Source organism: Ostreococcus lucimarinus, chromosome 3 (assembly GCF_000092065.1).
Source record: "Ostreococcus lucimarinus CCE9901 chromosome 3, complete sequence".
Taxonomy (NCBI): domain Eukaryota; kingdom Viridiplantae; phylum Chlorophyta; class Mamiellophyceae; order Mamiellales; family Bathycoccaceae; genus Ostreococcus; species Ostreococcus sp. 'lucimarinus'.
The window spans coordinates 293,306-318,852 of record NC_009357.1 but is presented as its reverse complement, the minus strand read 5'-3'; the positions used below and the strand labels follow the sequence as shown (position 1 = coordinate 318,852).

At 56.5% G+C, this 25,547-nt stretch overlaps 19 protein-coding genes across 19 annotated transcripts; 10 read left to right on the top strand and 9 right to left on the bottom strand.

Annotated features, from left to right (window-relative positions):
- Positions 1–240: 240 nt before the first annotated feature.
- OSTLU_7965 (MPT family transporter: inner membrane translocase (import) Tim23) lies at positions 241–723 on the top strand (the record flags this gene model as incomplete). Its single annotated transcript, XM_001416871.2, has 1 exon — positions 241–723. A coding segment is annotated over one exon (483 nt), but the record flags the coding sequence as incomplete, so codon positions are not given.
- A 157-nt stretch (positions 724–880) lies between these two features.
- OSTLU_14551 (predicted protein) lies at positions 881–1,666 on the bottom strand (the record flags this gene model as incomplete). The annotated part of the gene is made up of 2 exons (XM_001416584.1): positions 881–1,390; positions 1,451–1,666. 2 exons carry the CDS (start codon positions 1,664–1,666, stop codon positions 881–883), a joined length of 726 nt encoding a protein of 241 aa, XP_001416621.1.
- A 1,070-nt stretch (positions 1,667–2,736) lies between these two features.
- On the top strand, positions 2,737–5,199 carry OSTLU_34142 (predicted protein; the record flags this gene model as incomplete). Its single annotated transcript, XM_001416870.1, has 8 exons — positions 2,737–3,450; positions 3,563–3,686; positions 3,776–3,897; positions 3,954–4,010; positions 4,075–4,155; positions 4,220–4,245; positions 4,301–4,357; positions 4,416–5,199. 8 exons carry the CDS (start codon positions 2,737–2,739, stop codon positions 5,197–5,199), a joined length of 1,965 nt encoding a protein of 654 aa, XP_001416907.1.
- A 53-nt stretch (positions 5,200–5,252) lies between these two features.
- OSTLU_86671 (predicted protein) lies at positions 5,253–6,290 on the bottom strand (the record flags this gene model as incomplete). Its single annotated transcript, XM_001416583.1, has 1 exon — positions 5,253–6,290. One exon carries the CDS (start codon positions 6,288–6,290, stop codon positions 5,253–5,255), a length of 1,038 nt encoding a protein of 345 aa, XP_001416620.1.
- Positions 6,291–6,477: 187 nt separating this feature from the next.
- On the top strand, positions 6,478–7,281 carry OSTLU_86670 (predicted protein; the record flags this gene model as incomplete). The annotated part of the gene is made up of 1 exon (XM_001416869.1): positions 6,478–7,281. One exon carries the CDS (start codon positions 6,478–6,480, stop codon positions 7,279–7,281), a length of 804 nt encoding a protein of 267 aa, XP_001416906.1.
- A 135-nt stretch (positions 7,282–7,416) lies between these two features.
- On the top strand, positions 7,417–8,735 carry OSTLU_30513 (predicted protein). The gene has a single exon (XM_001416868.1). It carries the CDS (start codon positions 7,496–7,498, stop codon positions 8,720–8,722), a length of 1,227 nt encoding a protein of 408 aa, XP_001416905.1. The 5' UTR covers positions 7,417–7,495; the 3' UTR covers positions 8,723–8,735.
- A 9-nt stretch (positions 8,736–8,744) lies between these two features.
- On the bottom strand, positions 8,745–9,791 carry OSTLU_33904 (predicted protein; the record flags this gene model as incomplete). The annotated part of the gene is made up of 1 exon (XM_001416582.1): positions 8,745–9,791. The coding sequence occupies one exon, from the start codon at positions 9,789–9,791 to the stop codon at positions 8,745–8,747; it is 1,047 nt and encodes a 348-aa protein (XP_001416619.1).
- A 278-nt stretch (positions 9,792–10,069) lies between these two features.
- Positions 10,070–11,220, bottom strand: OSTLU_14544 (predicted protein; the record flags this gene model as incomplete). The annotated part of the gene is made up of 2 exons (XM_001416581.1): positions 10,070–10,890; positions 11,112–11,220. 2 exons carry the CDS (start codon positions 11,218–11,220, stop codon positions 10,070–10,072), a joined length of 930 nt encoding a protein of 309 aa, XP_001416618.1.
- Positions 11,221–11,645: 425 nt separating this feature from the next.
- Positions 11,646–11,900, top strand: OSTLU_30510 (predicted protein; the record flags this gene model as incomplete). Its single annotated transcript, XM_001416867.1, has 1 exon — positions 11,646–11,900. The coding sequence occupies one exon, from the start codon at positions 11,646–11,648 to the stop codon at positions 11,898–11,900; it is 255 nt and encodes an 84-aa protein (XP_001416904.1).
- Positions 11,901–12,027: 127 nt separating this feature from the next.
- Positions 12,028–12,372, top strand: OSTLU_92416 (predicted protein; the record flags this gene model as incomplete). The annotated part of the gene is made up of 1 exon (XM_001416866.1): positions 12,028–12,372. The coding sequence occupies one exon, from the start codon at positions 12,028–12,030 to the stop codon at positions 12,370–12,372; it is 345 nt and encodes a 114-aa protein (XP_001416903.1).
- A 143-nt stretch (positions 12,373–12,515) lies between these two features.
- Positions 12,516–12,914, top strand: OSTLU_14543 (predicted protein; the record flags this gene model as incomplete). The annotated part of the gene is made up of 1 exon (XM_001416865.1): positions 12,516–12,914. One exon carries the CDS (start codon positions 12,516–12,518, stop codon positions 12,912–12,914), a length of 399 nt encoding a protein of 132 aa, XP_001416902.1.
- A 96-nt stretch (positions 12,915–13,010) lies between these two features.
- Positions 13,011–15,289, bottom strand: OSTLU_30508 (predicted protein). The gene has a single exon (XM_001416580.1). The coding sequence runs from the start codon at positions 15,000–15,002 to the stop codon at positions 13,014–13,016; it is 1,989 nt and encodes a 662-aa protein (XP_001416617.1). The 5' UTR covers positions 15,003–15,289; the 3' UTR covers positions 13,011–13,013.
- Positions 15,290–15,780: 491 nt separating this feature from the next.
- OSTLU_7311 (predicted protein) lies at positions 15,781–16,335 on the top strand (the record flags this gene model as incomplete). The annotated part of the gene is made up of 1 exon (XM_001416864.1): positions 15,781–16,335. A coding segment is annotated over one exon (555 nt), but the record flags the coding sequence as incomplete, so codon positions are not given.
- Positions 16,336–16,580: 245 nt separating this feature from the next.
- Positions 16,581–18,047, bottom strand: OSTLU_92415 (predicted protein; the record flags this gene model as incomplete). Its single annotated transcript, XM_001416579.1, has 1 exon — positions 16,581–18,047. A coding segment is annotated over one exon (1,467 nt), but the record flags the coding sequence as incomplete, so codon positions are not given.
- Positions 18,048–18,616: 569 nt separating this feature from the next.
- On the top strand, positions 18,617–19,171 carry OSTLU_92414 (predicted protein; the record flags this gene model as incomplete). The annotated part of the gene is made up of 1 exon (XM_001416863.1): positions 18,617–19,171. A coding segment is annotated over one exon (555 nt), but the record flags the coding sequence as incomplete, so codon positions are not given.
- Positions 19,172–19,174: 3 nt separating this feature from the next.
- OSTLU_24208 (predicted protein) lies at positions 19,175–21,405 on the bottom strand (the record flags this gene model as incomplete). Its single annotated transcript, XM_001416578.1, has 2 exons — positions 19,175–20,085; positions 20,486–21,405. The coding sequence occupies 2 exons, from the start codon at positions 21,403–21,405 to the stop codon at positions 19,227–19,229; spliced, it is 1,779 nt and encodes a 592-aa protein (XP_001416615.1). The 3' UTR covers positions 19,175–19,226.
- A 364-nt stretch (positions 21,406–21,769) lies between these two features.
- OSTLU_14538 (predicted protein) lies at positions 21,770–22,659 on the top strand (the record flags this gene model as incomplete). Its single annotated transcript, XM_001416862.1, has 2 exons — positions 21,770–22,577; positions 22,604–22,659. 2 exons carry the CDS (start codon positions 21,770–21,772, stop codon positions 22,657–22,659), a joined length of 864 nt encoding a protein of 287 aa, XP_001416899.1.
- A 335-nt stretch (positions 22,660–22,994) lies between these two features.
- OSTLU_14537 (DMT family transporter: glucose-6-phosphate/phosphate) lies at positions 22,995–24,017 on the bottom strand (the record flags this gene model as incomplete). The annotated part of the gene is made up of 1 exon (XM_001416577.1): positions 22,995–24,017. The coding sequence occupies one exon, from the start codon at positions 24,015–24,017 to the stop codon at positions 22,995–22,997; it is 1,023 nt and encodes a 340-aa protein (XP_001416614.1).
- Positions 24,018–24,677: 660 nt separating this feature from the next.
- OSTLU_30500 (predicted protein) lies at positions 24,678–25,457 on the bottom strand (the record flags this gene model as incomplete). Its single annotated transcript, XM_001416576.1, has 1 exon — positions 24,678–25,457. One exon carries the CDS (start codon positions 25,455–25,457, stop codon positions 24,678–24,680), a length of 780 nt encoding a protein of 259 aa, XP_001416613.1.
- Positions 25,458–25,547: the final 90 nt, after the last annotated feature.

Genomic DNA, 25,547 nt, shown 5'->3' with positions numbered 1-25,547 from the left:
CGTGGAATCATGGGTCTTCGAGACTTGTTGAGCGTGCGAAGGGGTGAAAAGAACAAGAACGAAGCGTCATCGAGCGGGGCAAAGACGTTGGATGAACCCAACGGAGGCGCGGTGACGACGAGCGCGCTGAACGAGAACATAGAGCAGCCAAACTTCGGGGCGCCGGCGGAGAGCCTGGCGCTGCCGAGCGGGGCGAGCGGGGCGTACAATCCGTATAGCGGATTGGGTGGGCCTTTCGATCCGTCGATGAATAAGGCGATTTATGCGTTATCGGATACACCTGAGTTCTTATTCGATGAAGAGCGCACGGTGAAGACGCGAAGCTGGAGTGAAAACCTGACGTACCTGACCGGGGTTGGATACCTCGGTGGAAGCATCGCCGGCGGAGGGTGGGGGTTATACGGGAGCATGAAAGCCGCACCGGAACCGGCTTTGGACACGTCCAAGTTGCGATTGAATAGAATGCTCAACGCCGTAAGTCAAAGAGGACGATCGATGGGGAACACCTTGGGTTGCCTCGGCTTGTATTACGCCGCTCTCGAAAGCGCCTCGATGGCGTACTTGGAAAATCGGCACGATTCCCTGTGCTCCATATTCGCAGGCGGAGGTGCAGGGGCACTTTACAAAAGTATGAGTGGTCCTCGCGCTGTAGCGGTGTATGGTGCTGGTGGCGCCCTACTTTCGGGCCTCAACGTGGCGGCGCAGAGTATCATCGGGCGATAAAAAGGCAACGGTCGAGTCATTTCATTCAAACCTTTACATTCCTACGTAGCGTGTTACCACATATCTCTTTTAGCCATCTAGTAGAGAATAAAAGATAATCGTTATTATGCATGTCGTCATCACTCGTTTCACTCGTTCATTCAATTGTCAATCGGCGTCAGAATATGCGTCGTTTCGAGAACAGTCCGACGGAATCACGTCCGGGCCGAGAAGGTGGTTCGACTGCCTGACGCGTGTACGGAGAAAGAGCTCGAAATGTGCGCTCGTGTGAGTCGCGTGAATTTGATGGAGGTGTCAATCCGCTGTCGAAACTGCGCGTGAGACTGGTGCGACGCTGCGGTAAATTCCTGTGAAGTTGCTCGGAGCTACGATGACTGCGGAGTTCGCTAGACGAGACCCGTTGTTGTTGCAGCCAACCATCAGGTTCGGTACGACCTCGAGTATCGATTCGACCCGCAGTCTCTGGCATCATAGGTGCCGTGCGTGCCTGAAACTGTGGTCCCAGGCTCGGTCTGCCTCTTCCAGCTGAATCTTCCAAACGACGCTTCTCTCTGCTCTTCTCTTCGTAGCGATGCTGTAACTCTTCAATATCATTCTCTCGTTCCTTTAACTGAGCGGCAAGTTCATCTTGTTTCGTCTTGGCTCTCTTATAAGCGTTGTGCACGTCCTGGAGGTGCGATCAGGTTAGTTTGCATGGCATGTGGCGTTTCAAGAGGCGACGACACACCTGAAGTTTCCTCTTGTACATCTCAGCGCTTCTTTGCGCGCTCGTGAACGACTTTTCAAGCTCAGTTCTGTATCGAAGCTCGAGTTGATCGTCCCAAAATTTTAATCCGTACGCAACGGCGGTGAGCATGTCGTTCGGGTTGAGGCCAGTCAGCTTGCGTTGAAGCTCGCCGAGGTCGGGTTGAACTTCCGAGACTCGAATAGTTCGCTCTTCCATCTTCGTCGCACACACCGCGCACTGTCGCTGCTCGAGGCCGAGGTGCACATCCTTTTCACCTGTGTCGATCAACTGTCGTCAGATTCTACGAACTCGCGCCATGCGCGCGCTTCGAGCGAGGGAAGTATTCGAATAAAACCGCAACCTAAACGGTCGAGGTCGAGAGCACACGCGTCTTTCGCACGCACAGAAGACGTGATCGCACGCCGCGATGTACGCCGATCCAGAGTCTAGGTCACACCAGCATGCGTTACACGCCAGCATCGTCTCAGCGTCGCGGACGCCGTCGAATGCCGTCTGAACGTACTCGTGTGGCGGCGTCTGCTCGACCTGTTCTCGTCTGGGGAATTTTGGCGCCACACGCGCTGAGCTTTTTTTCCTCCCGTCGCGTTCGCGTTGGCGCACCGCAGACTGCGCGCAACCGCACGAGCGCGCGCGGGCGAGCGAGACGGCAACCAGTGCGTTGTGGGTTATTCAAGCGTGTGCCACGCGGACTCGGCGGGCAACGCAGGATTGACGGACGCGAGTGAAGATTCAAAAGCCGACGACATTCGGTTATCGGTCGAGTCGGTGGATTAGCGCACGTGCGAACCGATTGGGGGGCGAAAAGGTCGTTCGAGATGACCGACGTGGTTCAAGATGAGAACTTGAAGGTCTTTTCAAGCAGAGATGTCTCGTTAGACTTCAACGTGCACGTCAAGGCGCTGTACGGCAAACTGCCTCGCTCGCGAGTGGGAACCGTGGAGAGTGAAATTCTTGTGAGCGCTCGTTTGCTGTCGAACGAGGAACCTCTTACGAATGAAGTTTCTACAACGATGGTTGTTCACGCCGATGGAATGGCTGAGTGGAAGGAAAAGCTGAGATTTCCCATCAAAGTGAGAGATCTTCCTCGTGAGACGTCTCTCGAATTTAGAATACTTTCGGCGAGAAAGTTGCCGAACACCGTGTTGGGATACTCTCGAGTGGATATTTTTGGGGACGATGATCGATTATTACAAGGTTTGCGTTGTTTAGCGCTCTCGACGGCTCGTGAGTCGAAGAAAGAGTACGATCAACTTGGCGCCAAGTTCATGGAGCAACAGGCGGAGCTCCAGCAGCTCGAGAGTTTCTTGGTGCAGTATGAGCAAGGAACTTTGCCTTCGGTGAACTGGTTGGATAATTTGGTGTTTTCTCGCATACGAGATGCTCGAAGTATGCAGTTGCGTATAGCCCAGGCGACTGATGACTTCTTCCAACTCTTGGTAGAGCTGCCCGTGTACGTGCGCCCAGTGATTTTTCGCGAGCGTCGAGAAGACGTGGAGCCGCTGGAGATTCACAGTTGGCAGCGCTTGACTTGGCTCGTCGACGACGAGGTTAATTTGATGTTAGAAAACCCGGCTGAGCGTAAGCATCAAAAGCTTTCGCGTAGTGTCGGTCGTGGCGTTATTGATATGGAGTTGAAGCCAGATGGAGCCGAGAAGCGCAGGCTGTCGGCAATTATCCAACTCCCACCCACGCGACCGCTGGACATGGAATCGCAAAATTTGCTGTGGAAGTTTAGATTCGCCATAAGTCACGATCCAAGGGCGTTAACAAAGTTCCTTAAGTGTGTCGACTGGTCAGATCCGGCTGAAACGCAGGCCTCAGTGCAACTGATGCGCGAGTGGGCGCCCATCGGCCCAGCCGCAGCGTTGGAACTTCTGACACCAACCTTCTCGAACAGCGAAGTACGTCGTTACGCGGTTTCCATCCTGAGACAAGCTGAGAATGAAGATCTATTGCTATATTTGCTGCAGTTAGTTCAGGTATGGATCGTTTGCGCACATGTTGTCGATACTCTATGTCTCAGTGCGCTCTGTGCTCGATGTGTTAAATTAAATGGGTTCACTAACAAATTTTCTTCGCAAATGCAAACAGGCGTTACGCTACGAAACAGCCGACGACAACGAACTCGCGAAATTTTTAGTCGAACGCGCAGTCGCGAACGAAGTCGTCGGGAACTATTTGTACTGGTACGTATTAGTGCAAAGAACTCCACCTCGTGGAATTAATTAAATTAAATTAAATGTATCAAGATTGGTTCTGACGCGTTTTGTCGCAGGTACTTGCAAGTTGGATGGGAGGGATTAGCAGCGGAACGTAGCATGAGCGCATTCCGCATGTTCGAGCGAGCTAGTAGGGCGAAGGATACACGAGGACGTAGTGTTTGGGAGACACTGAAATTCCAGCGGGAACTGATGGAAAAGATTACGGTACGGTTTTCGATCAATTACGTCGAATTAATTCGTTTCTGACGTTACGTGGGTAGATCATTACTCAAGAAGTTAACACGCTTCGTGGGGCGCGTAAAGTCGAGCGTCTGAGGGTACGTTCAATTATTATTTCTGAATTAATTAAATATTCGGGAGCTGACGCGATTAACTTCGCAGGCCATTCTCTCTAGTGACAATACGCTTGGTGCTGTGTTAACATCGTTCCCTCAGGCCATTCCCAACCCGTTGAATCCGACGGTACGTTCAGAATTGCGAGCTTTCGTTTGTCTTCTCACGGTCTAATTATTTAATTTTCGCTCAGGTATTGACGACTGGCATACTTGCGAGGTAAATCTCAATTTCTGCACGTTTTCGACGAGTGGTTAAATCATTCATGTTTCAGTGAAAGTAATGTTTTCAAATCTGCGCTGAGCCCATTGAAGCTCGCGTTCCAGACGCTGTGAGTAATTATTTCACATTCGACTTTATTTTTTTTATTAATTATATTTCGCCAACAGCACCGGGGACAGCGCAACGATGATCTTCAAGAAGGGCGATGACTTACGGCAAGATCAACTCTGCGTGCAGATGATTTCATTGATGGACAAGCTTTTGAAGCGAGAAAATCTTGATTTGAAATTGACTTCGTACCGTGTACTCGCCACTGGAAATGATACAGGACTCATTGAGTTTGTCAAGTCCCAAGGGCTTGCTGACATCCTCAAGGAACACGAGAAGCTGACGACATACATAGCTTTACACAATCCCGACCCGCACGGCCCGAACGGATGTACGATGACATCGATGATGAACTTCGTCAAGAGTTGTGCTGGGTACTCGGTGATTACGTATCTGCTGGGCGTGGGGGACCGACACTTGGACAACTTGATGCTGGCCTCAGATGGAAGGTTGTTTCACATTGACTTTGGATTCATCATGGGACGTGATCCAAAGATTTCTCCCCCATCGATGAAGCTCTGCAAAGAGATGGTCGAAGCGATGGGCGAGTACTTCAGTGAGTTTAAGACTTACTGTTGCGAAGCATACAACATCTTACGAAAGAGTGAGTCGGTGGTGTTGCTGTTGAATCTTTTCAGCCTGATGGCAGACGCGAATATCCCTGACATCAACATAAATCAAGACTACGAAAAAGCTTTGCTTAGATTTGAGTCAAAGTTCGCGTTAGAGCTCGATGATGAGGCCGCCATGCAACACTTCATAAGCGAAATCCACCGCTCAAGCAATGCATTCTTGGATCCTATATTCGAGCGTGCACATCGTGTTGCGCAGTATTTGAGGTAGATGGATGAAATGTAGTAGATATCTATAGAAATGAATTACGCTAAGAGCTACGTCTATGGATGAACGGTGTCAGTGTATTCGTCGTCGTCTCGAAGTGCGGCTCGCCGACGCTTCTCTCGGCTCTCCTTCAGCACGTCTTCTAACGAGTAAAGCTCCGCGAGTTCATCCCATGTTTTGCACTTATTGAGACATTGTCCCTCATCAGAAGCCATGCGCTTGTTGTGAACTAAAATCTCTCGCAACTGAAACTTTGTAAAGTTCCACGGATTGTCATACTCGATTGCTCTTTGAACAAAGTGCTTTTTTACCACATCAATCGGTAGCATGCCTTCTGGACGAAATATCGAAAGGTTCCACTGTGCTCCCCTTGCGCACATGGCACTAGCCGCGCCTGTTTGGGCTCTAATTCTCGCAAAATCTTCGTAACATTCCACATCGCCATTTGCAATGACGGGACAGTCGACCGCTTCAACGACGTTCTTTATAAGATTCCAGTGCGCTGGCTCGCGTGGACGCTGTGGAATATAACGGCCGTGCACTGCGAATGCAGAGACTCCGCAAGATTCTATCATTTTCGCCAACTCTGCTGTCTCTCTCTCGCTCTCAAGCAGCCGTATCTTGCAAGTCACGTGTGTCGTCGATGGCAGATTCCTCCTCAACGTGGTCAATATGTCTCTTACCAATTCAGGCTGGCTCAACAGTCTCGCACCCATCCCACCGGACGTGCTGAAATGCTTGGGACACCCCATATTAACGTCAATCGCCGCTACGTCCCTGGCGACGAGTTCCGCGCTCTTCAGAGCCGAAGCCGCCGAAGAAGTTCCAACCTGAAACACCACGCGCTCGCGCTCCTCTGGCACCGTGCGGAATGTCAGCGTGCCCTTGGCGTCGATAAAATCAACGCTTCCGAGCTCTTTATTTAATATCCGCCTGCAGTGCATGAAACGCTTGTCCACGAGTTCCTCCCCGTACACCAAGTCTGCGCCGTATTCGTGCGCCAAGAGCCTCGTCGCCAGGGTGCTGATGCGCACCATGGGCGCGCACACGTTCTTCCCGGTGTAAAACTCGCGCGCACCATCCGGGGCTGCCATTTACGTTTCTATCGTCACCGTCGCGGCTCGATTCATCGCCCGCCTCGTCGCCGCACGTCACACGTGGACGTCTGGCGGGCTTGGCTGGAGGTCGCACCCGCACACGTCGCCTCGAGAACGGACGATGCTGTCGTCGTCATCGTGTTCGACCAATGCGCGCGTGTCGCCGTCGCTCGCGCGACGCTCGATGAATAAAACGCGCACGCGAGCCGCGCGAGCCGCGCGAACCGTCGTCAGCGCCCTCCCATCGCTTCCGTTGAACACGAAGGAGCAGATAGAGCAAGCCGCTGGGGCGATCGAAGCGGCGTTGAGGGACGGAAAAACGACGCAAGCGATCGAGTTGAACCTTCCTTTGATCGGTGCTACCGATCTTGATGATTGGCCGGGCGGGATCCGTCAACAATACGGCGCTCTAGCGCCCATGGTGAGCGAGGTGCTGCGACTAATCAACGCCGGCGCCGAGGGGACGTGCCAACAACGCGTCATCGACGACGCCGATGCAGTGGCGGCTCTGACGCTTGGTTCCGACGTCGTTGTCTCGTTTCCGACGGCCGAGGTCTTGGATGATTTGCGGGCGATCGAAAACAAAAACGATTTCCGTCTAAAGATCATCGCTAACCCGCAATGGAACACCAAGGGCGCCATCATTGGCGACTTCGGCTTTGGGCCGTGGAAGCGACGGGCAGAAGAGTTTGTGGGGAAGTTTGAGCAGACGTATTACTTGAAGGAGCAGCGCATTCAAGGAGAGATCGTGCGTACGTTAAAAGTATACCCGAACAAGTGGCAAGTGTTTGCGTTAGCGCCGAATGAGAACAACAAAATTGTCGCCGAGGCTCTCGGAGAGTTCGACGAAAGACCTCTGTACGACCAACTCAAGAAATTATTGGAATCGCGAGAGGGCTCGATCGCGGCCATGAACTGGGTCGAGAGAGCCAAACGCGAAGCTACGTTCAACGCCAAGAGCTTACAAGCGCCCCCGAACCAGGAATAGAATTATTTGAGTAGTATAGTTGTCAAGAATTGTGCCCAGCAGAACAGAAAAACCGCCCGAGAGTGGACGAGATCCGATACGTCTCCTCACTTTGACGCGCGCGTGAAATCAGTTTGCGCACGCAGACGACGGTCTGGGACGTAACGATATCTTTGCGCACACGGCCGCGAGTGTCGTCGAGCTCAACCCGCTTGCACGCGCGAAAGAAAGCACGATGAGTCGCGCTCAGAGTGGACAACCTTCGGTCTTGCAGGAGCTCCTCCTCATCGGTTGTAGCGCCTTGCTGTCTATGATCGTGTTGAACTTCGGACTCAAGAGGTTAGATCCGAACCGTCAGACGAGTAAGGCGGCAATCGAGAGGAAAAAGGAGCTGGCGAGCCGTTTAGGACGACCTAATTTAGACACGAACGTGTACGAGGATGTGATTGCGGCCGACGTCGCCAACCCAGACCACATTGACGTGCGATTTGATTCCATCGGTGGGTTGGAAGATACGAAACAGTCATTATATGAATTGGTCATTTTGCCTCTCATGCGCCCCGAGCTTTTCGCGCGAGGTAAACTCTTGCAGCCGGCGAAAGGGGTCTTGCTCTATGGGCCTCCGGGCACAGGGAAAACTTTGTTGGCAAAAGCGTTAGCGAAGGAATCGCGTGCCTGCTTTATCAATGTTCGGTCGTCAACCTTGCAAAGCAAGTGGTTCGGTGACGCTCAGAAGCTCGTATCTGCAGTTTTCACGCTGGCCTGGAAGCTTCAGCCTTCAATCATTTTCATTGATGAGATTGACTCGTTCTTAGGTACTAGAAAGTCTGGAGAGCACGAAGCGACTTCGACGATGAAGACCGAATTCATGACGCTTTGGGATGGGTTCAACACGGATGACAACGCGCAGGTGATGGTGCTCGGGGCGACGAACAGGCCATGGGATGTGGACGAAGCAATCTTGCGACGTCTTCCGAGAGCGTTTGAGGTTGGTCTCCCTAACACGGAGCAGCGTGCGCAGGTGCTGGCTGTGACACTCAAGGGAGAAAATCTGGAAGCTGGTTTCATATCACCGAGTCAAGACTGCCCGCTGTGGAAGATCGCAGCACAGACGGAGGGCTTTAGTGGGAGTGACTTGCGCGACTTGTGCAAACAAGCGGCATACGGCCCCGTGAGAGATTTCCTTCAAGCAGAAAGGAAGCAAGCGCAATTCGGAGAATTCGGACAGGATACGTCTGTTGGGCCACGCGCAATTGCGTATTCAGATTTTAAAGAAGTCTTGGACACCAGTCCGCCGTCGACGGAAGCTGCGTCACTCTACCAGCAGACGGATTTCCGCAGACGAGCGGCGCGAGACGTTCGCAATGGAGATCGCGTCAACAACGAAATGCAGGAGATGCTCGCGCAGTTGATGAAAGCTATGGCATCGCAGAATAACGACGAGTCCGACGCGTTAGATTAATTCTTTTGGATGTGAATAAAAATCAATTAGTCATGACAACAACACGCACGTGCTGGTCAAACCCACTACATACCGCAAGTCCCGTCTTTTCTGCGTGCCAATCCCAGCTATTGATCGGCTGCGACGCGAGACTCGTCGAACTAATACGTTTTGCACTTCCTGCTACTCCTTGAGGTTTGCCAGCGGGGCACAATCTTTGTCTCTTCACCGGGTACTCATACCTGTACAACGCCACTGAACCATCACCGAGCAGCGTGGCGAACACCTCCCGATCCTGAGGAAGATGTCGAACACCCCAGATTGTCGTTTTGACCGATGAATTCTGTGTCACTGAAGCAAACCCATCGTCCGGGTGTTGCGTTCGCGCATCAAACACCACGAATTGACTTTCGAGGCATGTCGCAACAAATTTGTTCATTGTAATATCTTTTCGATCAAATTCGACGCTGCATACCCCATTTGCGATGTTCGTCTCGTATCTCACGGTGCCCACTCGAAGATCAAACATCTTCACGTCTCCATTCTCATAACCAGCTAACACGCAGCGCTCATTCTCGTCGAAAGAGTTTCCAAATGCGACGCACCAACATTCGCACGTTGATGCGGAGACTGATTTAAATATTGCCACTGCACTGTCTTGCCTCGTATCCCAGACTTTCACTGTCCCATCTCGACCACCTGTAACAATTTCTAGCGCACCAATTCCATGTGTCCCCCCCCCAATGCCGTCAATAGCGTTGACTGCGCCGCGGTGCGCTTTGAAGCTCGACCGCGGTTCCGACGCATGTTCGAGGTCCCACGTTTCGAGCTCACCACTCAGACTTCCTGTAGCGATGAATCGCTCTGGAAGCGTGTGACTGCCAAATGTACAGCATTTGAGACCACTGTCTCGTTCAGTCTCACACACTGAGGTGACGCCGCTATCGCTCAACTTGAAGACACCTAGTCTTCCTGTTGACTTTGCAGTTTCTCCGAGGACAACAAAGCGCGCGCTGTGCGGAATCCACCGGCTATCGTGCGGCGTGAAGTCGACTGAAGTGGTCGAGTACTCCAGTATTTCGTACGTCATCGAGTTTAACACGGCGCGAGAGGCAACTATTGATGATTTAGTCAATACTGCGCGCTAGTAAGTGAAGCGTCGGAGTATGTGCGGGACGAGACGCGTGTCACGAGCGAAATACTTTATAGCGTCTACGTGAATATTAGAAATGAAGTGTACACGAGTATTGCGCTGTAGTATCTTCGCGCGCCGTTGCATACGCTCGTCTCAGATCCTACGCCGTTGCGCCAACTTGACAACCTGCGCGTGTTGCGCGCGTTGTGCTTGGCGTGGGGCAAGTGGCTCGATTACTTGCCACCGAGCGTCGGGAAGGCGGAGGTGTCTTCAATTTTGATGTTGGCTCCACGTCCACCACCGCCACGGCCACCGCGAGAGCTTTCTCCACGGCCACCTCGGCCGGAGTCGCGGCCACCGCGACCGCCACGGCCAGAGTCGCGACCGCCGCGACCGCCGCGACCGCCGCGACGGTCGTCGCGGTCATCACGGTCATCCGCCGGTTGCGTCGAAGCAATGCGGAAGCCAACGTCAACCTTTTGCTTGGAAGTGGTGTTCTTCGTGCGGTCACGCTTGCTCTTCACGCCGACGCCGCCAAAGTCCAAGTCGGCGTCGTCGGCGTCGCCAGACATGAGCTTGAGGCCTTCGAGAGCAGAGCCATCGAGTACCTTAGCTTCAGGCCTCTTCCATTGAGCGGCCAGGGCCGCTCGCTTTTCGGCCTTGAGCGCTTCGGCTTGCGCGAACGTGAGCTCGCTGGAGTTATCCACGACCTCAGGTTCGGTTTCGCTTTCATCGACGGTGTTGGCGCCGAGCTCGGCGAGTTCGTCGCCGGCTTTGCCCCAGTTGCCCTTACCGGCACCGCCACGGTGGCCATCGTGGCCTCGACCCGAGGCGTCACGACGATCAAAGTCGCGTCGAGAGCGTTGGCGGCCTTCGCCGCCTTCGCCGCGTCCGCCGCGACGAGCCGAGCGGGAGTGACCTTTATGATCGCCTCGTCCGCCCTTGGCGTGGAACCCCTTGCTGCCTTCGGCACCGATAACTTCGCCCTCGAATTCACGAGTCGCCTTCGCAGGCTTAGCTTTGCTGCCACCGTTGCTTCGCGCGGGCGCAGCGACTGCGTGAGAGATAAAAAATCAAAGCGTCAGTCATCGTCAGCCCTCGATTGGGGTTTACCCTCATCCGCGCATTGCTTTTCCCGTCGCGTCGCGCGCGTCCGCGGGTTCGCGCGCGCGCATCGTCGTCCCGACCGCGTGAACGCTCGGTTAAATTCCCATTCGCCGCCGTGCGATCGTCTCCGCCCCACCCCGGCGCTCGCGTCGCGCGCGGCGCGCGCACCTTTCGTCGCCGGCTTACTCGCGGGCGCGCTCGCCGCTTTCGCGCTCGGCGCGGGCGCGCGCGGGGCGTCTTCGTCGAGCGCCATGAACGGGTTCGCCGACATCGCCATGGCGAGTGCGCGGCACCGAGATGCGCCAAGGATTACTCCTCGAGCGCCGCCTCGTGCCGATGTCGACCAAGCTGACGCGAGCGCGTCGCTGTCACGCCGCGACCAATCCGCGTGCGAGCCCGCGACGGGCGAAGCGGTTAGCGCGCGAGGATGACGACCATCGATCGCTCGAGCCGGTCGCGCGACGAGGCGGGGGGCAATTGCGCATTCAACGTCTTCGATCGCCCATGTAGAGAACACACTAGATTGATAAATCGCACGCGCACAACCCTAAATCGCGGGGCGATCGTCGGCGCGCGCGCGCGAACCGCGAACCGCCGATCGCGCGCGTCGAGCGAAGACGGCATAAGCGTGCGCTCGACGACGCGCTCGACGAGACGTGACGAGGGGGAAAAGAAGACGGCACAGGTTTTCGCACGCTATTGATGGAGATCACGCCCGACTACGGCGCGGAGGAGGCGAAGAGCGCGAAGCCGGTGCGATTGGGGTGGGCGGACGCGTCGCGTTTGACGAGGAAGTTGGCGGTGCACACAGGGAAGGCGGCGTGGACGTTCGGGACGTCGTTCTTAGTGCTCATCGTGCCACTCATCGTGCAGTTGCACAGGGAAGAACAGCTGATCGAGTTGGAAAAGGAGCAGCTCGGGGTGCTCAATCAACCCACGGGGCTTCAGGCGGAGTAGGCGGCGCGCGGCAAGGGTACGCGAGCGAGACGCGAAAGGTTTCGAGCGGTTTACAGAGGTGAAGACAGAACGTAGAAGGCGGAAATTTTAGAGCAGAGCACACGGCCTATAGTAGCTATCGGATATCATGAGCGGCGTGGGGCGAATTTTTTCACTGTACCGGTCGATCTTGCGAGCGCATCGCAACTTGCCGGGTCCGATGAAGGAACTCGGCGGTACTTACGCGCGAGAGGAGTTTAGGACGCATCTTCGTTCGGAGAAAATACAAGAAAAGCAATGGCGCACGTTTGTGGAGTCTTGGCAGAGTTATGTAGAGTCACTTCGAGGAGACGCCGGCAAAGTTGTCTCTGGCGACTTGACGGAAGACGTCATCGAGCAACTTACTCCCGAACAAAGACAGCAGCTCGAGCGATTAAAAGACGAGGCGATGCGACTTAAACTTGAGCTGGATGCGTCAGAATTTAACCAGTAGGGGTAGTGAGGTGTTAGTGTCGGTGTTGAAGCTGTTTGAAGCGACTCTTTGGCACGTTAACGTCGACTCGAAGCCTCGGAAATACAAACGTTAGTAGAGTTTAGTGTTTTTATATCACATGGAACGTCACAATATCACGCGTCATGGCTCTGATGTCCTCGCAAACTACTACTGCGACGAGTGACGATGGGAAGACGGCGAAAGACGAGGTGATTCGTAGTGCGGATGCGCTCGCTACGATTCGAGCTAAGTTCGAGCCGAAGCCCAAGGTAACGCTGTCGAAGGAACTCGACGCATTCACACACGCGCTCCACGCCATCCGTGAAGAGTTAAACTCGCTACGAATGGATATTAAAACTCTAGAAGCTTCTGTTTTGGGGATCCATGCGGGAAAGCGAGCACTGGAGTCTCATCATCCCTTTACAAACGTCGTAACGGACAAGGCATCGCCTCGAAGACCGTCACGTCTCCGACAGACTGCAAACATCGCACGACACGTGAGTGCGCTTCTAGAGGGCGCGACGTTGAGTGGCGACGAATGATTTGTAGTACTAAATTTTCTTTCATCATCACACCGAGCTCGTCTCTCTCTTTCAAGACTAAAAGTACACTACGACTGAGCAAGCAAGCGCCTACGTGAATTATATGTCGATCGACGCTAGCGTCGAACCTTCGTCTGTGATGAGTTTTCTTCTCGGCTCGACATCCTTAGACATGAGCGTAGAAAACATATGATTTGCCGCGGACGCGTCGTCTACGGTTAAACGCTTCAAAACGCGAGTCTTCGGGTTTAAAGTCGTCGACCAGAGTTGCTCTGGCATCATTTCTCCGAGACCTTTAAAGCGCTGGATGTGCTTCGCCCCACCCTCGGGTAAAGAAACGAGAACTTCTTGAAGATCATCTTCATCATAGCAGTACGTTTCTTTCTTACCCACCACGACTTTATACAGAGGTGGGACGGCGGCGTACACGTATCCTTTCTCAAACAAATCTCGCTGATAGCGGTACAAGAACGTAAGCAGCAACGTTCGGATGTGCGCACCGTCGACGTCGGCATCGGTGAGGATGATGATCTTGGAGTACCGAAGAGCGGTCGTGTCCAGATCTTCTCCCATACCTCCCAAGCCCAGGGCTGAAATCATATTAGTGATTTCGGTATTCTTGTACAGCGCGGCGGCGTCAAGTTTGCGCTCAACGTTCATAATCTTCCCTCGTAGAGGCAAGACGGCCTGGAAGCCGCGATCCCGACCTTGCTTACAGCTTCCACCAGCTGAGTCACCTTCGACTAAGAAGATTTCGGTTTGATCAGCGTCGGACGAAGAACAATCGGACAGCTTCCCCGGTAGGCGGTTGGACGTCAGCACCGTCTTTCGGCGAACCATCTCTCGCGCACGCTTCGCGGCTTCGGCAGCCTTGAAGGCTGACTGAGCCTTTGCGAAAATAGACTTCAAAACACTCGGATTAAACTCCATATGACCGGCCACGGCATCGTTGGCGATATTTTCAACGATCCTGCGAACCTCACTGTTACCCAAACGTGTTTTCGTCTGACCTTCAAATTCAGGCTCGGGCACCCAAACTGCGATGACACCGGATAAACCTTCGCGAATGTGATCACCACCGAGATTAGGATCGGAGTCTTTCAAAAGTTTCGCTTTGCGACTCACGACATTGAGCGTTTTCGTGAGGGAATACTTCAAGCCGTCGAGGTGCGTACCGCCATCGGTCGTTCGGATACTATTCGCGTAACCCAAAAGCGTGTCAGAGTACGAATCTGCAGTCCAGCAAAGAGCTCCTTCGACGCGAACGCCGTCCATGGTACCACTGAACGTGATCGGTTCATGCAAACGCGTCGCATCCGATGTAAGGTCTAACACGTAATCCTTCAATCCCTCTGCGAAGAGGAGCTTTTCGTCTTCGTACTCCTTCGTCTTCTTGTCAAACGTCCGCAAATGTAACTCAGTTCCGCTGTTCAAGAAGGCCAATTCCTTCATTCTCGTTCGAATGATGGTCGGATCAAACTTCACTTTGTCAAAGATCTGATCGTCGGGCTTGAAACGAATCATCGTCCCTTTCTTTTGCCCGGAGCCGTCTTGCTTCTTCTCTTGCATCGGTCCGAGAGCGATTCCCCTGGAGAACGACTGTATGTACTCGTTACCATTACGCCAAACCGTGACCTCGACGAGTTCGGAGAGTGCGTTCACGACGGAAATACCCACCCCGTGAAGACCGCCGGATACGTGGTAACCACTACTGTCGCCGCCAAACTTACCACCGGCGTGCAAAATCGTCAGCACCGTCTCCAACGAGCTCTTCCCCGTGACCGGGTGCACGTCCGTGGGAATCCCACGCCCGTCGTCCACGACGCTGACGAATCCATTTTCTTCCACGACCACTCGGACGTGACTCGCGTGCCCGGCTTGGACTTCGTCCACGGAGTTATCCAACACCTCCCACACCAAGTGGTGCAAACCTTTCGTAGACGTGCTCCCGATGTACATTCCCGGCCGCTTGCGAACGGGCTCTAACCCCTGTAACACCTGAATCGATCCCGCGTCGTAGTCCCCGCTTTCGCGTCCCGACGCCGCCGTCGACGCGCTCGCCGCTCGCGCTCTCGCGTCCCGCCGCATCCCCGCGACCGCGTTCGCGCTCGCGCTCGCCGCCGTCTCGCGCCATCCTCGCCCGTTCGCGCGCGTCCCATCGATCGTCGCCGTCCGCGCGCCTCCTCCCGCGCCCACCGCGCCCCGCATCACCGCGCGCGCCCGTCCCAGTCCCCGCATCACCGCGCGCGCGCGTCCCATGTCTCGCGCGCCCCGCGCCCGCGCGTTCGCTCGCGTCGTCCTCGTCGCCCGCGCGCGCGTCGTCGTCGACGATCTCGTCGCGCTCGACGTCGCCGGCGTCGCGCGCATCGACGGCCGACGTGTGCGGCGCGCGCGTCCGCGCCGGCGTCGACCGTCGCGCGCGTCGTTCAAACGACCCGCTTACTTCCGGGTGTTCGCGGGTCCGTGTGTGGCGCGTATCGAGCGGCGCGCCGCGCGCGCGCGATGATTGGGGCGATTGCGACGCGACGACGACGACGACGGCCACACGAAGACGCGATCGATGCGGACGAGCGCGACGAGCGCGACGAGCGCGGCGCGCGCGCGCGCGAGCGCGGCGGTCGACGCGTCGCCGGGCGCGAACGGCGTGCTGCTGGGCGCGGACGACGACGACGCGTCGCCGGGCGCGGGACGACGCGCGCGAGCGACGGGAAGCGAGGGAGGAGGAACGGCGACGGCGACGATCGGAACGGTGTGCCGCGCGATCGCGGTGCTGCTGTGCGTGGTCGCGGTGATCGGGGGGGTGGTGTACGCGTCGACGCGATTGGAAATCGACCTGTACGAAGACGTCGTGCCGCACGTGAAGAATCCAGTCAAGTTTTTCTTGTTGAACGTCGCGGTGGCGTCGTTTGGGGTGATTCCGGGGGCGGCGAGCGCGTCGTGCGTGACGGCGGGGATAGTATTCGGGACGCTGGGGGGGATGGCGCTGTGCGTGACGAGCGCGAGCGTCGGCGCCGTCGTGAGCTTTACGCTGTCGAGATACGTCGCGCGACCGTGGGTGGAGAAGGCGTTCGTGCGCGATGGGGGGAGGCTTAAGGCGTTGGACGACGCGGTATCGAAAGATGGATCACAGATCGTCATATTAGTCAGACTTTCGCCGTTTTCACCGTTTACCGTGGCGAGTTACATGCTAGGATTGACGTCGGTGCCGTTCGTTTCGTTTTGCACGGCGACCGCCGTCGGGTTGCTTCCGTCGAGCTTCGTGTACGTGTACATGGGAGATACCGGAAGAAGAGCGAGTGGATCGGATGGTGCGACGTTGATGGAGATCGTTTTCTACGTCCTCGGTCTGCTGGTGACTCTGTTCGTTAGTTATAGGATTGCCGTCATCGCGCAAGAGGCGATGCGATCAAAAGTTGGAACGCATTGGGATCCGTCGACGGGCTCAGACGACGACGACGACGACACGGAGCTGGATGTGTTTGGATCGAGGATAGAGGAAGGGGAGGATGAAGAAGTCGGTCTGGCCATGAGCGCGAACGAAGGACCCACGAGGCGTTCGACTCGCTCTGTAGTTTAGTTTGCTGTAGTGACCGAGTGAAAGAAATTTGGCAATTCTCGACGCCGTCTCGTAAACACCCCAGTAACTAAATGTCTAAACTCTAAGTACTACACCGTTCGTTTAGTATCGCACAAGCTTAAATACGAGCGTTTTTCGCGCTCCGACTCTTGTGAGTTGCGTGGGATACACCTCGGGAGAACGTCTCGCCAGTGCTGATGTCCAGTGTGCTTAAGCCACGCGCCTCCTTTCGACGTGAGCTGCTGCAGGCAACCCCTTCCGTCACAAAGCGACATCTTGTCCACATCCTTGGGCAAACATCCTGCACTGCCGGTAATAGTAGAGCACAGCGCCATATTCGCTCGACTCAAGACGCTTTGACAGCTCGCTAAACACATGCGATGCATCTTCGGCTCGTTCTCTTGCGGGTCGAGATACACGTTTGAGAGCTTGTTCAAGTCGTGCAAGCCGTCCCATCCCTTAGGTCTTCTCTGGAATGCGTCCCAGAAACACCAATGCCAGCACTCTATAGGATTCGAGTCTGGATTACACGAGTCCCATCGAGGACACTTGGTGCCGAGATAAGGGATGTTGTCCTTTTGGGCCCACTCTGTTGCGAGAACATGCCACATCGCCGGTTGGTCTCGCTTGAAACCAAACTTGACGGGATTTGAATTCTCGTCCATTCCCTTTTCGTGCACCGCGTTCAGCACTCGCTCGAAAAAGTCTACCGTCCAGTCGACCGATCGAGCGCACATCAATCCCGAGTTCAACCACACTTGTCCGGTGTCGCCGAAGAACAAGTTTTTGTCCCCAGGCCAGTTCTTTGAGTAATAGCTGAGCGGATCCCAACTCGCGAACCAGGCGTCGAGGTCGACGTGACACGTCATGTCGTGATCTTTCTTCAACGTTTGCACTCCCATCGCCATGTGTTTGGCGAATTTCCCAGATCTACCCGCTAATGTGTCGCGAGAAACCAGCGCGAGAATCGAAGCGTATCCATGATGTTTCGCGAACGCTTGATGATTTACGAGCGTTCGATGGTACGCTGATAGCATCGTTAACGTCGTCGCCGAGCTCATGATGGCGACCTTCCCCCCAGATTCGCGCTCGTCTTTGATTTCCCACTTTCCACTCTCGATCGAACCTCCGTTGACGGGCCTCTGCACGCCGTGAAAGTACGTGCACTTGAACTGCTCAAATTCCAAGTCGTGCGCGTCGAGCTCCAAGTGATGCCGCAACTCATCTCCATCGTCGTGCAACACCAACACCGGTTCCTCGAGCTCGACGTAGAAATAGCACTTCTTCTGTCGGCCCGCGCGATTGTATTCATCCTTGAGCATATCACTGGTCTTCAACTTGGTCGTAAACTTTGGCCTGTCGGGAATCTTCCCTTGCACCGTGTACCCCTCCTTGGTCTCCTCGATCGCGCCGTCTTTCGCGTCGATTCGCACCTGCGTCTCGAATCGCTGCTCGTACATTCGACCGAACGAGAACCCATCCCTACTAAACATCAACCGCGCCCAGCTCTCGCTCGCGTTCCGCACCGTCTGGTCGCCCGGATAAAACGTCTTCAAGAAGACGACGACCGCGACGACCGCGACGAGCGCGCATCGGCGAAGCGCCCTTCGCCTGCGCTGTCGCGCCGCTTTCGCCGCCAGCGCGTGTCGATGCCGGCGTTCGCTCGGCGACGCCCCCATCGCGCCCGGCGACGCGTGCAACGCACCCCGCGGCGTCGACGGCCGCGACCGGGACATGCGCGCGCGACTGCGGGCCGCGTCGCGCGAAAAATGCGTTCGACCGACCGACCGATCGACCGACCGATCGATCGATCGACCGATCGATCGATCGATCGATCGACCGCGTCGCGCCGCGGACGTCGCGCGTCGACGCGCGGCGCGAATTTTCGAGCGAAAACGCGCGAATCGCGAATTCCACGAGTGTTTTACGCGCGGAATCGCGATGTGGGATCGATCGGACAATCGGACAGACCGACCGACGGTTTTTCCCGCGCGAATCTGGAGGCGCGCGAAAAGCGCGATACGCTTTTCCGCGCCGTCGTCATCTTGCGCGTCAAAAACGATCGCGCTTCGACGCGACGCGGTTTTCGTGAGAGGATCGCGCGGGAGCGTTCGCGCGCGCGTCGGTGAGCGTTCGCGCGCGCGAGATGACGCGGGCGATGCGCGCGCACAGACCGGCGACGTCGCTCTTGGTGCGGAGGTTACAGTTGAAACGCGGCGTCGGGAAATCGTCGTCGTCCTCGTCCTTGTCGTCGCTCGAGAGGGAGTCCGAGGCGACGGTGGGGGGAGGTAAAAGTACCACGCCCGCGGTGACGCCGACTTTGAAGATTTTAGCGTTCGAGGACTCGTACGATATTCGAGACATGTTGCGGGACGGCGACGTCGAGGTGGAGGGCACCACAGTCTTCTCGCAGAGATGGACGAGCGAGAATTGCTTGGAGGTGATCAAGGAGTTCGAACCCGATGTGTTGTTGCTCGATTATTACATGCCACCGTTCACGGGGCTGGCGGTGCTGAAAATGGTGAACGAAGAGGTGAAGGCTGGGAGATTGAGACGCCCGAGAAGAATTGTGGGCATGTCGAGCGAATCTTCGTGCAACGCGTCGATGCTTCGCGAAGGCGCGGACGACGCGTGCGTTAAGTCGGATATCTCGTCGTGGAATGGATGGGAAAATAGATAATCTACATCTTTTCTTTGTTGTGATACAGTAATACTAGCGTGTACATGTTCTACTACTATTCATAGATCTCGGCTTCTAAGCGCTCGACGAGCTCCGGTTTGTTCAATTTTGAATACCTGGTCATTCCCCGTTGACGCGCGAGCTCTAATAGCTCTGTTCGCGTCATCGTTCGTAATCGGAATCGGCCGTCCCACTCTTCGAGCTCTCCTGAAAGTAACTCGTTCTGGCGCCGCACCGCTTCTTCCGTACGGAGCGTCTCTTGTTCGATTTCCGCTTGCAACTTTCCTTCGGCTATGCTTTCGCTGAGTTGTCTCGCAACGACCCCGGCTTTGCCGAGTGATCGTCCGAGTTTGACCGCGCCTTCGACTGAATTTTGCGGAGCTTGAGTGATCGAGCCAGTGGTTTCGTCGCGGGTCCACTCCTCCATAGTCGTCGCCGGTCGGGGATTCAGCAACGCACGAACAATGTCGTTTTCCTTCTCAGTGCGCTTCGGCGGCGAGGCGATCTCGAGAGCATCGTCCGAGCTCGGGGCTAGAAGTGCGTTTGTCCTTTCTAGCTGCACATGTCCCGCACACAACACCGTTATGGCCCACGTGAAACCGTCGGATAAGTTGAATCCGTGCGCCGCGTACGCGAGTAGGTACGCCGCCGCGAGCGCAAACGCCTCCGGCTTTGCTATCGTCCCCGGACGTTGATCGTCGTCCCATTCCCCGACCGAGATCACAGGTAGCACCCACGCGAGCCAAGCTAACAGCGGTACGCACCCGACCACGCTCGCGACCGTCCATCGGATGCCCGCGTCGTCGACCTCCGCCTCGTCGTCGTCCTCCGTCGCCAACCAGCCCGAATCTCTCCTCGACGTGTACCTCGACCCTGACCTCGCGAGCGCGAACACTAGCGCACCACCAATGACGCTGTCGGCGACGTATGTCAGCGCGGACGCCCCATCGGCGGCGCGCGTGCGTACGAGCGACGCGCGTCGGTGTTGGCTGACGAGGGCGCGCGCGCGCGGACGCGATGTCGACGACGACGGTTCGCACGCGCGTCGCTCGCGCGCGCGCGCGGACGGACGACACGAGAACGCGGCGACGCCGACGTCGATGGACGCCATGCACGCGATCTCGATGAACGGACGAAGAGTGCGGAGTCAGACAAGATTGACAGCGTTTAAAAATTTCGAGACGCGTCGCCGGCGCTACAAGAATATGTTGATAGCAAGAAGAGATAAGTGAACTAGGCTAAAGCTGTGCGGGGACGCCGTCCTCGTCGTCTTCGTCTTGGCCGCACACGCAACCAAAATTTTTGACGGCGTACTTTGGCGGTTTCATGGGCAAGTCTTCAAACGAGACGTCTTCGCCGATGTAATAATTCCAAAAGTAAGACGGAGCGCGAGACGGAAGACAGCACGAGCAGCACCACGGCTCTTGAGGCGTGTTCCAGCGCTCGTGCGCCTCTTTTTCGCTGAATGTGTGCCTCGACGCCGCCGGCCGCATCTGATTTCTTCGCGCTAGGTGATGTCCCAGGAGCACAAAGATCATCGACGCCACGACCCACGACGACGCTTTCGACATCGCGAAACGCCAAGTCACCCCTCCCAGCGCTCTCAGGCTCTCCGACGTGACGAACGCTAAGAAACCGATACAGAGCACCAAGATTCCGAGCAGGAACTGCAGCACCATCCCGATCCGCCCGCACGTCTCGAAACAGTTGACCACGCAACGCGGGCACGACTGAATGCAGATGCATTCGGCGAACATTCTCAACAACGCGTCGTACACCCCCTGAATGAACCCTCCCACGATCACGCTCACCACCGTTTTATCCGGTTCGTCCGCGATCAAACCAAACGCGCACGTCAACCCGAATCCCATGATGAGCGAGCAAAACAAACAAACCGCGCGCTCCGTTCGCGAAAACGGGTGCTTCGGGTGCGCCATGAACAGCGCCACGAGCAGGTGATTGTTCTTCACGTGCAACCACGCGTCTCTGGCGTAGCTCTGGGAGAAGATCACCGACCCGACGGCGATGCGTTCGACGAACACCGGATACGCGCCGCGATCGACGAACCCATCCGCTCGCGCGAAGCGCGCCGCCAGCGCGGGCGCCGGCGCGTTCATCACGACCCGCTGCGCGCGCGTCGCCTCCTCGCGCACCCTGACGGCGGCGTCCCGCGCCGTCGCGATCGCCGCGGCTTTCGTCGCTTCGTACCTCGCGATCGCGTCCTCGAGCGTCATGACGCGCGGCGCCGCGCGCGTCCGCGCCTGCGGGGCACCGCGCGTCGCCGTCCATCGCTCGAACGCGCCCGGCGAAACGGGGGCGCGGGGCGCGAGTTTCACCGTCGGCCGGCGCCGCGCGAAAACCCTCATTTATTAACTGCGTGTTGCGGTTGATCGACCTTTTTCATATGAACTACGTGACGCTGTCGATGGACCTTTTTCATATGAACTACGTGACGCTGTTGATGGACCTTTTTCACATGAAGTACGCGGCGCGATGTCGCGCGCTCGGCGCGGGCGGGGACGCGCGCGGCGACGGGGCGCGACGCCGCGCAGCGCGACGCGGCGACGGCGCGCGCGGGACGCGGTCGAAGGCGCGAACATGGCGTCCGCGTCCGCGCCGAGGTTCGTGAAGAAGCGCGAGGGCGAGGACGGGGAGGGGACGAGGGCGAAGAACGACGCGCTTCGGTTCGCGCGAGGCGCGCTGCGAAGCGAAGCGGCGATGGTGGACGGGCGGCTGCTCGCCGATTTCGAGTCCGTGCTGAGCGGGAACGCGATTTACTTGCAGAATTTTCACGCCTCGGCGCGCGACTATTCCGTGCTGGCGAATTTGGCGCGGGAGATGGAGCGCGCGGCGGAGCTCGGCGGCATGGTGAACTGGTCGAAGCATCTGAAACACGAGAACCCAGATTTTTCGGAAACGTTTCAGAGAGTCGTCGATGCGATGGCGGATTATTTCGACGTCGAAGTGTACGCGACGAGAATGAATTTTTATCGAGACGGGACGGACTGGAAACCGTTTCATCACGACTCGCACGCGTACGGCGGTCGAGCGCAACGCGAAGATTTCACGATGGGAGCCTCGTTCGGTGGATCGCGAGAATTGATTTTCTTGCACGAACCGAGTGGAAATACGTTTACGTTTCCTCAGAACAACGGTGACGTGTTTGCCTTCACGTCTGAGGTGAATAAAAGGTTCAAACACGGCGTGCCAAAGGCAAAATCAAACAACGACCCGCGATTTTCCATCATCGCCTGGGGGCGTCGGCGAAGCATAAATAGTCGCAACGGCGGTGGAAAAGTCACCGAAACGACACGAGAGGCTACAAATGATGCTGAAAATGCTGAAACTACGTCTGAGAAGTCGTGCGAGATCACGAAGCCTCATAACGAACTCGTGACCGGAAACGGTGAAGTCTCTCAACTCATACGGCAGTTCTTCGAAAAGCAAGCGACAATAGAGTCGAATCAGCGAGGGAGTGCAAAGCGTGATTCACAGCCGACGCGAGGTAAAGCTCCGGAGACGAGCGCAAAGCTGGCATTAGAGGCGATGCACCGCATTGGCGAAACGGCTTACATGGAGCTTCGTACCGCGGCGAGGGACTTTCAAGAGGGTCATATCCCGATAAAATCTTTCTACGCGCGGGCGTATGAGTTGTGTGATGGAGAAATGGAGATCCTCTTGGGTCTCGCAACGTACTTGCCTGACACTGCACGAAAAGAGGAGCTCCTCAGGTTTCATGATACGGCCACGTGCTTAGACATTTAGAACTAGGTGCTAGACTTGTTGTGTTATTAGAAGAGCGTAGGCGTATTGATGTCAGGGATTACACATCGAATTCTTCGAGCGTCAAACCAGTTAAACCAGTCGTCTGGATGAATTGCTCGTTGTAGGCAGAGTAAGATCGATCTGCCTTCGTCATGGCGGTGGGGGCCGCTGCGGATTTCTTCGACTCGGAAGCCTTTGTGTACAAGTACGCACCGAGCAGGGCCAATGCAGAACCCGCCGCGTTCAAAGGTGAGACCGGATTTCTGAAGTAAATAACAGAAGCAACGATCACGGCCACGCGCTTGAGGGCATTGCCTACACTGAAAGTCACGGGGGTGATGTTCGTGAGAGCTTGGTAACTCACTTGGTTGTACAAGTGATAGAAGATGCCAGACAAGAAGAGCATTTGCCAAAGCTTTTGCTCGCCAACCTTGGCAACGGCGGCGGCGTACCCAGCAGACCACTGAGCACCTTCCATCACATACGCCGCGGGAGCGAGATAGAAGAGACCGATGATGCCCAGAATGCCGTACAAGTTGATGCCGTCGATGTGCTTGAAATCGTTCAACGATTTCTTTGACGTGATGTTACGCAAAACCATCGCGAGATTGCTGATCATGGCGCCTTGAAAGCCAACAATATTGAAACTAACCTCTTTCATGGCTGCCATCGAGCAACCGGCGACGATGGGGATCAAAGAGTACCACACCGCCGGGGCGAACGTTTGGCCGAGGAGCGGGCCAGAGAGTATGACGGAGAAAACCGGCTCAGCAGCCTTGATGACGTGCGTAAAAGATACCGCCATCTTACTGAAACTCACACAAGCAGAAACGTGCCCGATGGTGTGGAACAAAGCCACCGGAGCGACGGCCAAAAGGAACACTTTCGACACGACTGGCTTCGGTTGCACCTTTGTCGCCCACACGGTTAACATCCAAAGACTCGTCGCCGCGAGTTGCAAGGTCGAGATCAGCCACGGGTACGGAAACACGTTCAACGTCGACTTGTTATACACGTTGAACACGATGTTGAAGAAGTACCAAAGAAAAAAGTACACCGCCGTCTTCGTCTTCACGTCCATGTCGGACAACGACGCCTTCGCCACGACGCTCCCGCGGGCCGCCGGTCTCGCCTCCACGACGCATCTTCGCGATCGCACGACTTCCTGTATCGTTGCAAAAAATCATCTCTACGCGTCAGTACATCTCTCGGTCCTCCCCACCGCCGACACGCGTCGCTCTCGCCCCTCCCTCGTCGACAGAGTTTTCAAACGATCCCCAACGTCCAGCGATCGCGTTTCGCCTTCGTTTCCATCGCTCGAGCGCTTCACGCACCTCACGGCGGCGCGCACAAGTGAACGAAGCTGTGTTTTCAATCGCGCCGCATCGCGCGGGCGCGGCGACCGCTCTCACGCGGCGTTCGACCGCGCGATTGGTCCGAGCGCCGAGGGCGACGCGCGCGGAGGCGCCGTTCGTTACGGCGAACATTTTCGATCGAGCGCGTGAACTCGCTCCTCGCGTCGACGCGAAAGAAGTGCGAGCGCGACGGTTACGTCCGTCTTCTGTCCACGCTCGACGCTCGCTCGCGTCGCGATATGCAGTCGCCCGTCGGGGGTCTCGCGCTCCGCGGCGCGAGGCTGAGTCATCGCGGCGGTTCGGGGCTGGCGATCGGCGCGAACGACTTTCAACGCAATGCGCGTCGTCGATTTCAACGCGTGAGCTAAGTTTGCTAAGCCTACGATTTACTTTACTAATCGCCATTTGGCGCACGAACGACCGGGGACGATGGAGGGCGACAAAGGCGTCGAGATGGACAGCGCGTCGAGCGCCGAATCGAGGGGACGCCGCGCGACGAGAAACGTGTTCTGCGTCGAAAGCACGTCGTGATCGATGGTCATGTTTCGCTTCGAAGTCAACGGTAATCGAAAATAAAGCTGCGTGCACCAACACTGGAACGGGGTGACGCCGTTACCGATCGATCGAGCGATGTCCTTGCAGTGAAAACCGAACACGTCGTGCCGTCGCCGCTGCGGCAAGCAGCACGGGGCGACCACGATCGCCACCGCGCGTTCTATTCGCTCGTATAGCTCGATCGCGCGATGCGATAACGTGCCACACAAATGCACGCCGACCAAAACCACGGTCTGTCCGCGCGTCTCGGCGTCGTCCGCGACGCCTCGGACGAACTCCTCGCACGCCGTCGAGTGTAAATCGAGCGCGTGAAACGACATGCGCGCCCCCCCGTACGTCTCGACGTGACTCACATCCATGGTCGTATCGCGATCTATCATGTATATTCGCGCCTTCGGAAACGCATCCGCGAGCACGAGCGACACGAATCCCCGTCCCGAGCACAGCTCGACCAAAACCAAGCCGTCGCCGTCGCCGCCGCCGTCTTCCCCCCCCCCGCCCCCCGCCCGAAGCGCGCGCCGCACCTGCGCGAGCGCCCCGTGCGCCTCCGTGATTTCCTTCTTCACCTTCCGGTGCCTCGCCATGGAATCGAACGCCGGATCGCGCGCCATCGTTCGTCGCAGCGCCGACCGCTCGAACGCCCTTCCGTGCGCGTTCCCGTCGTCGAATCGCACGTAATCCAGCGCGCGGCGTCCGCTCGC

Excerpts from the sequence above, each read along its gene's own strand:
- OSTLU_30513 (XM_001416868.1), top strand. The coding sequence starts at position 7,496 with ATGAGTCGCGCTCAGAGTGGACAACCTTCGGTCTTGCAGGAGCTCCTC.
- OSTLU_30508 (XM_001416580.1), bottom strand. The coding sequence starts at position 15,002 with ATGCGGCGGGACGCGAGAGCGCGAGCGGCGAGCGCGTCGACGGCGGCG.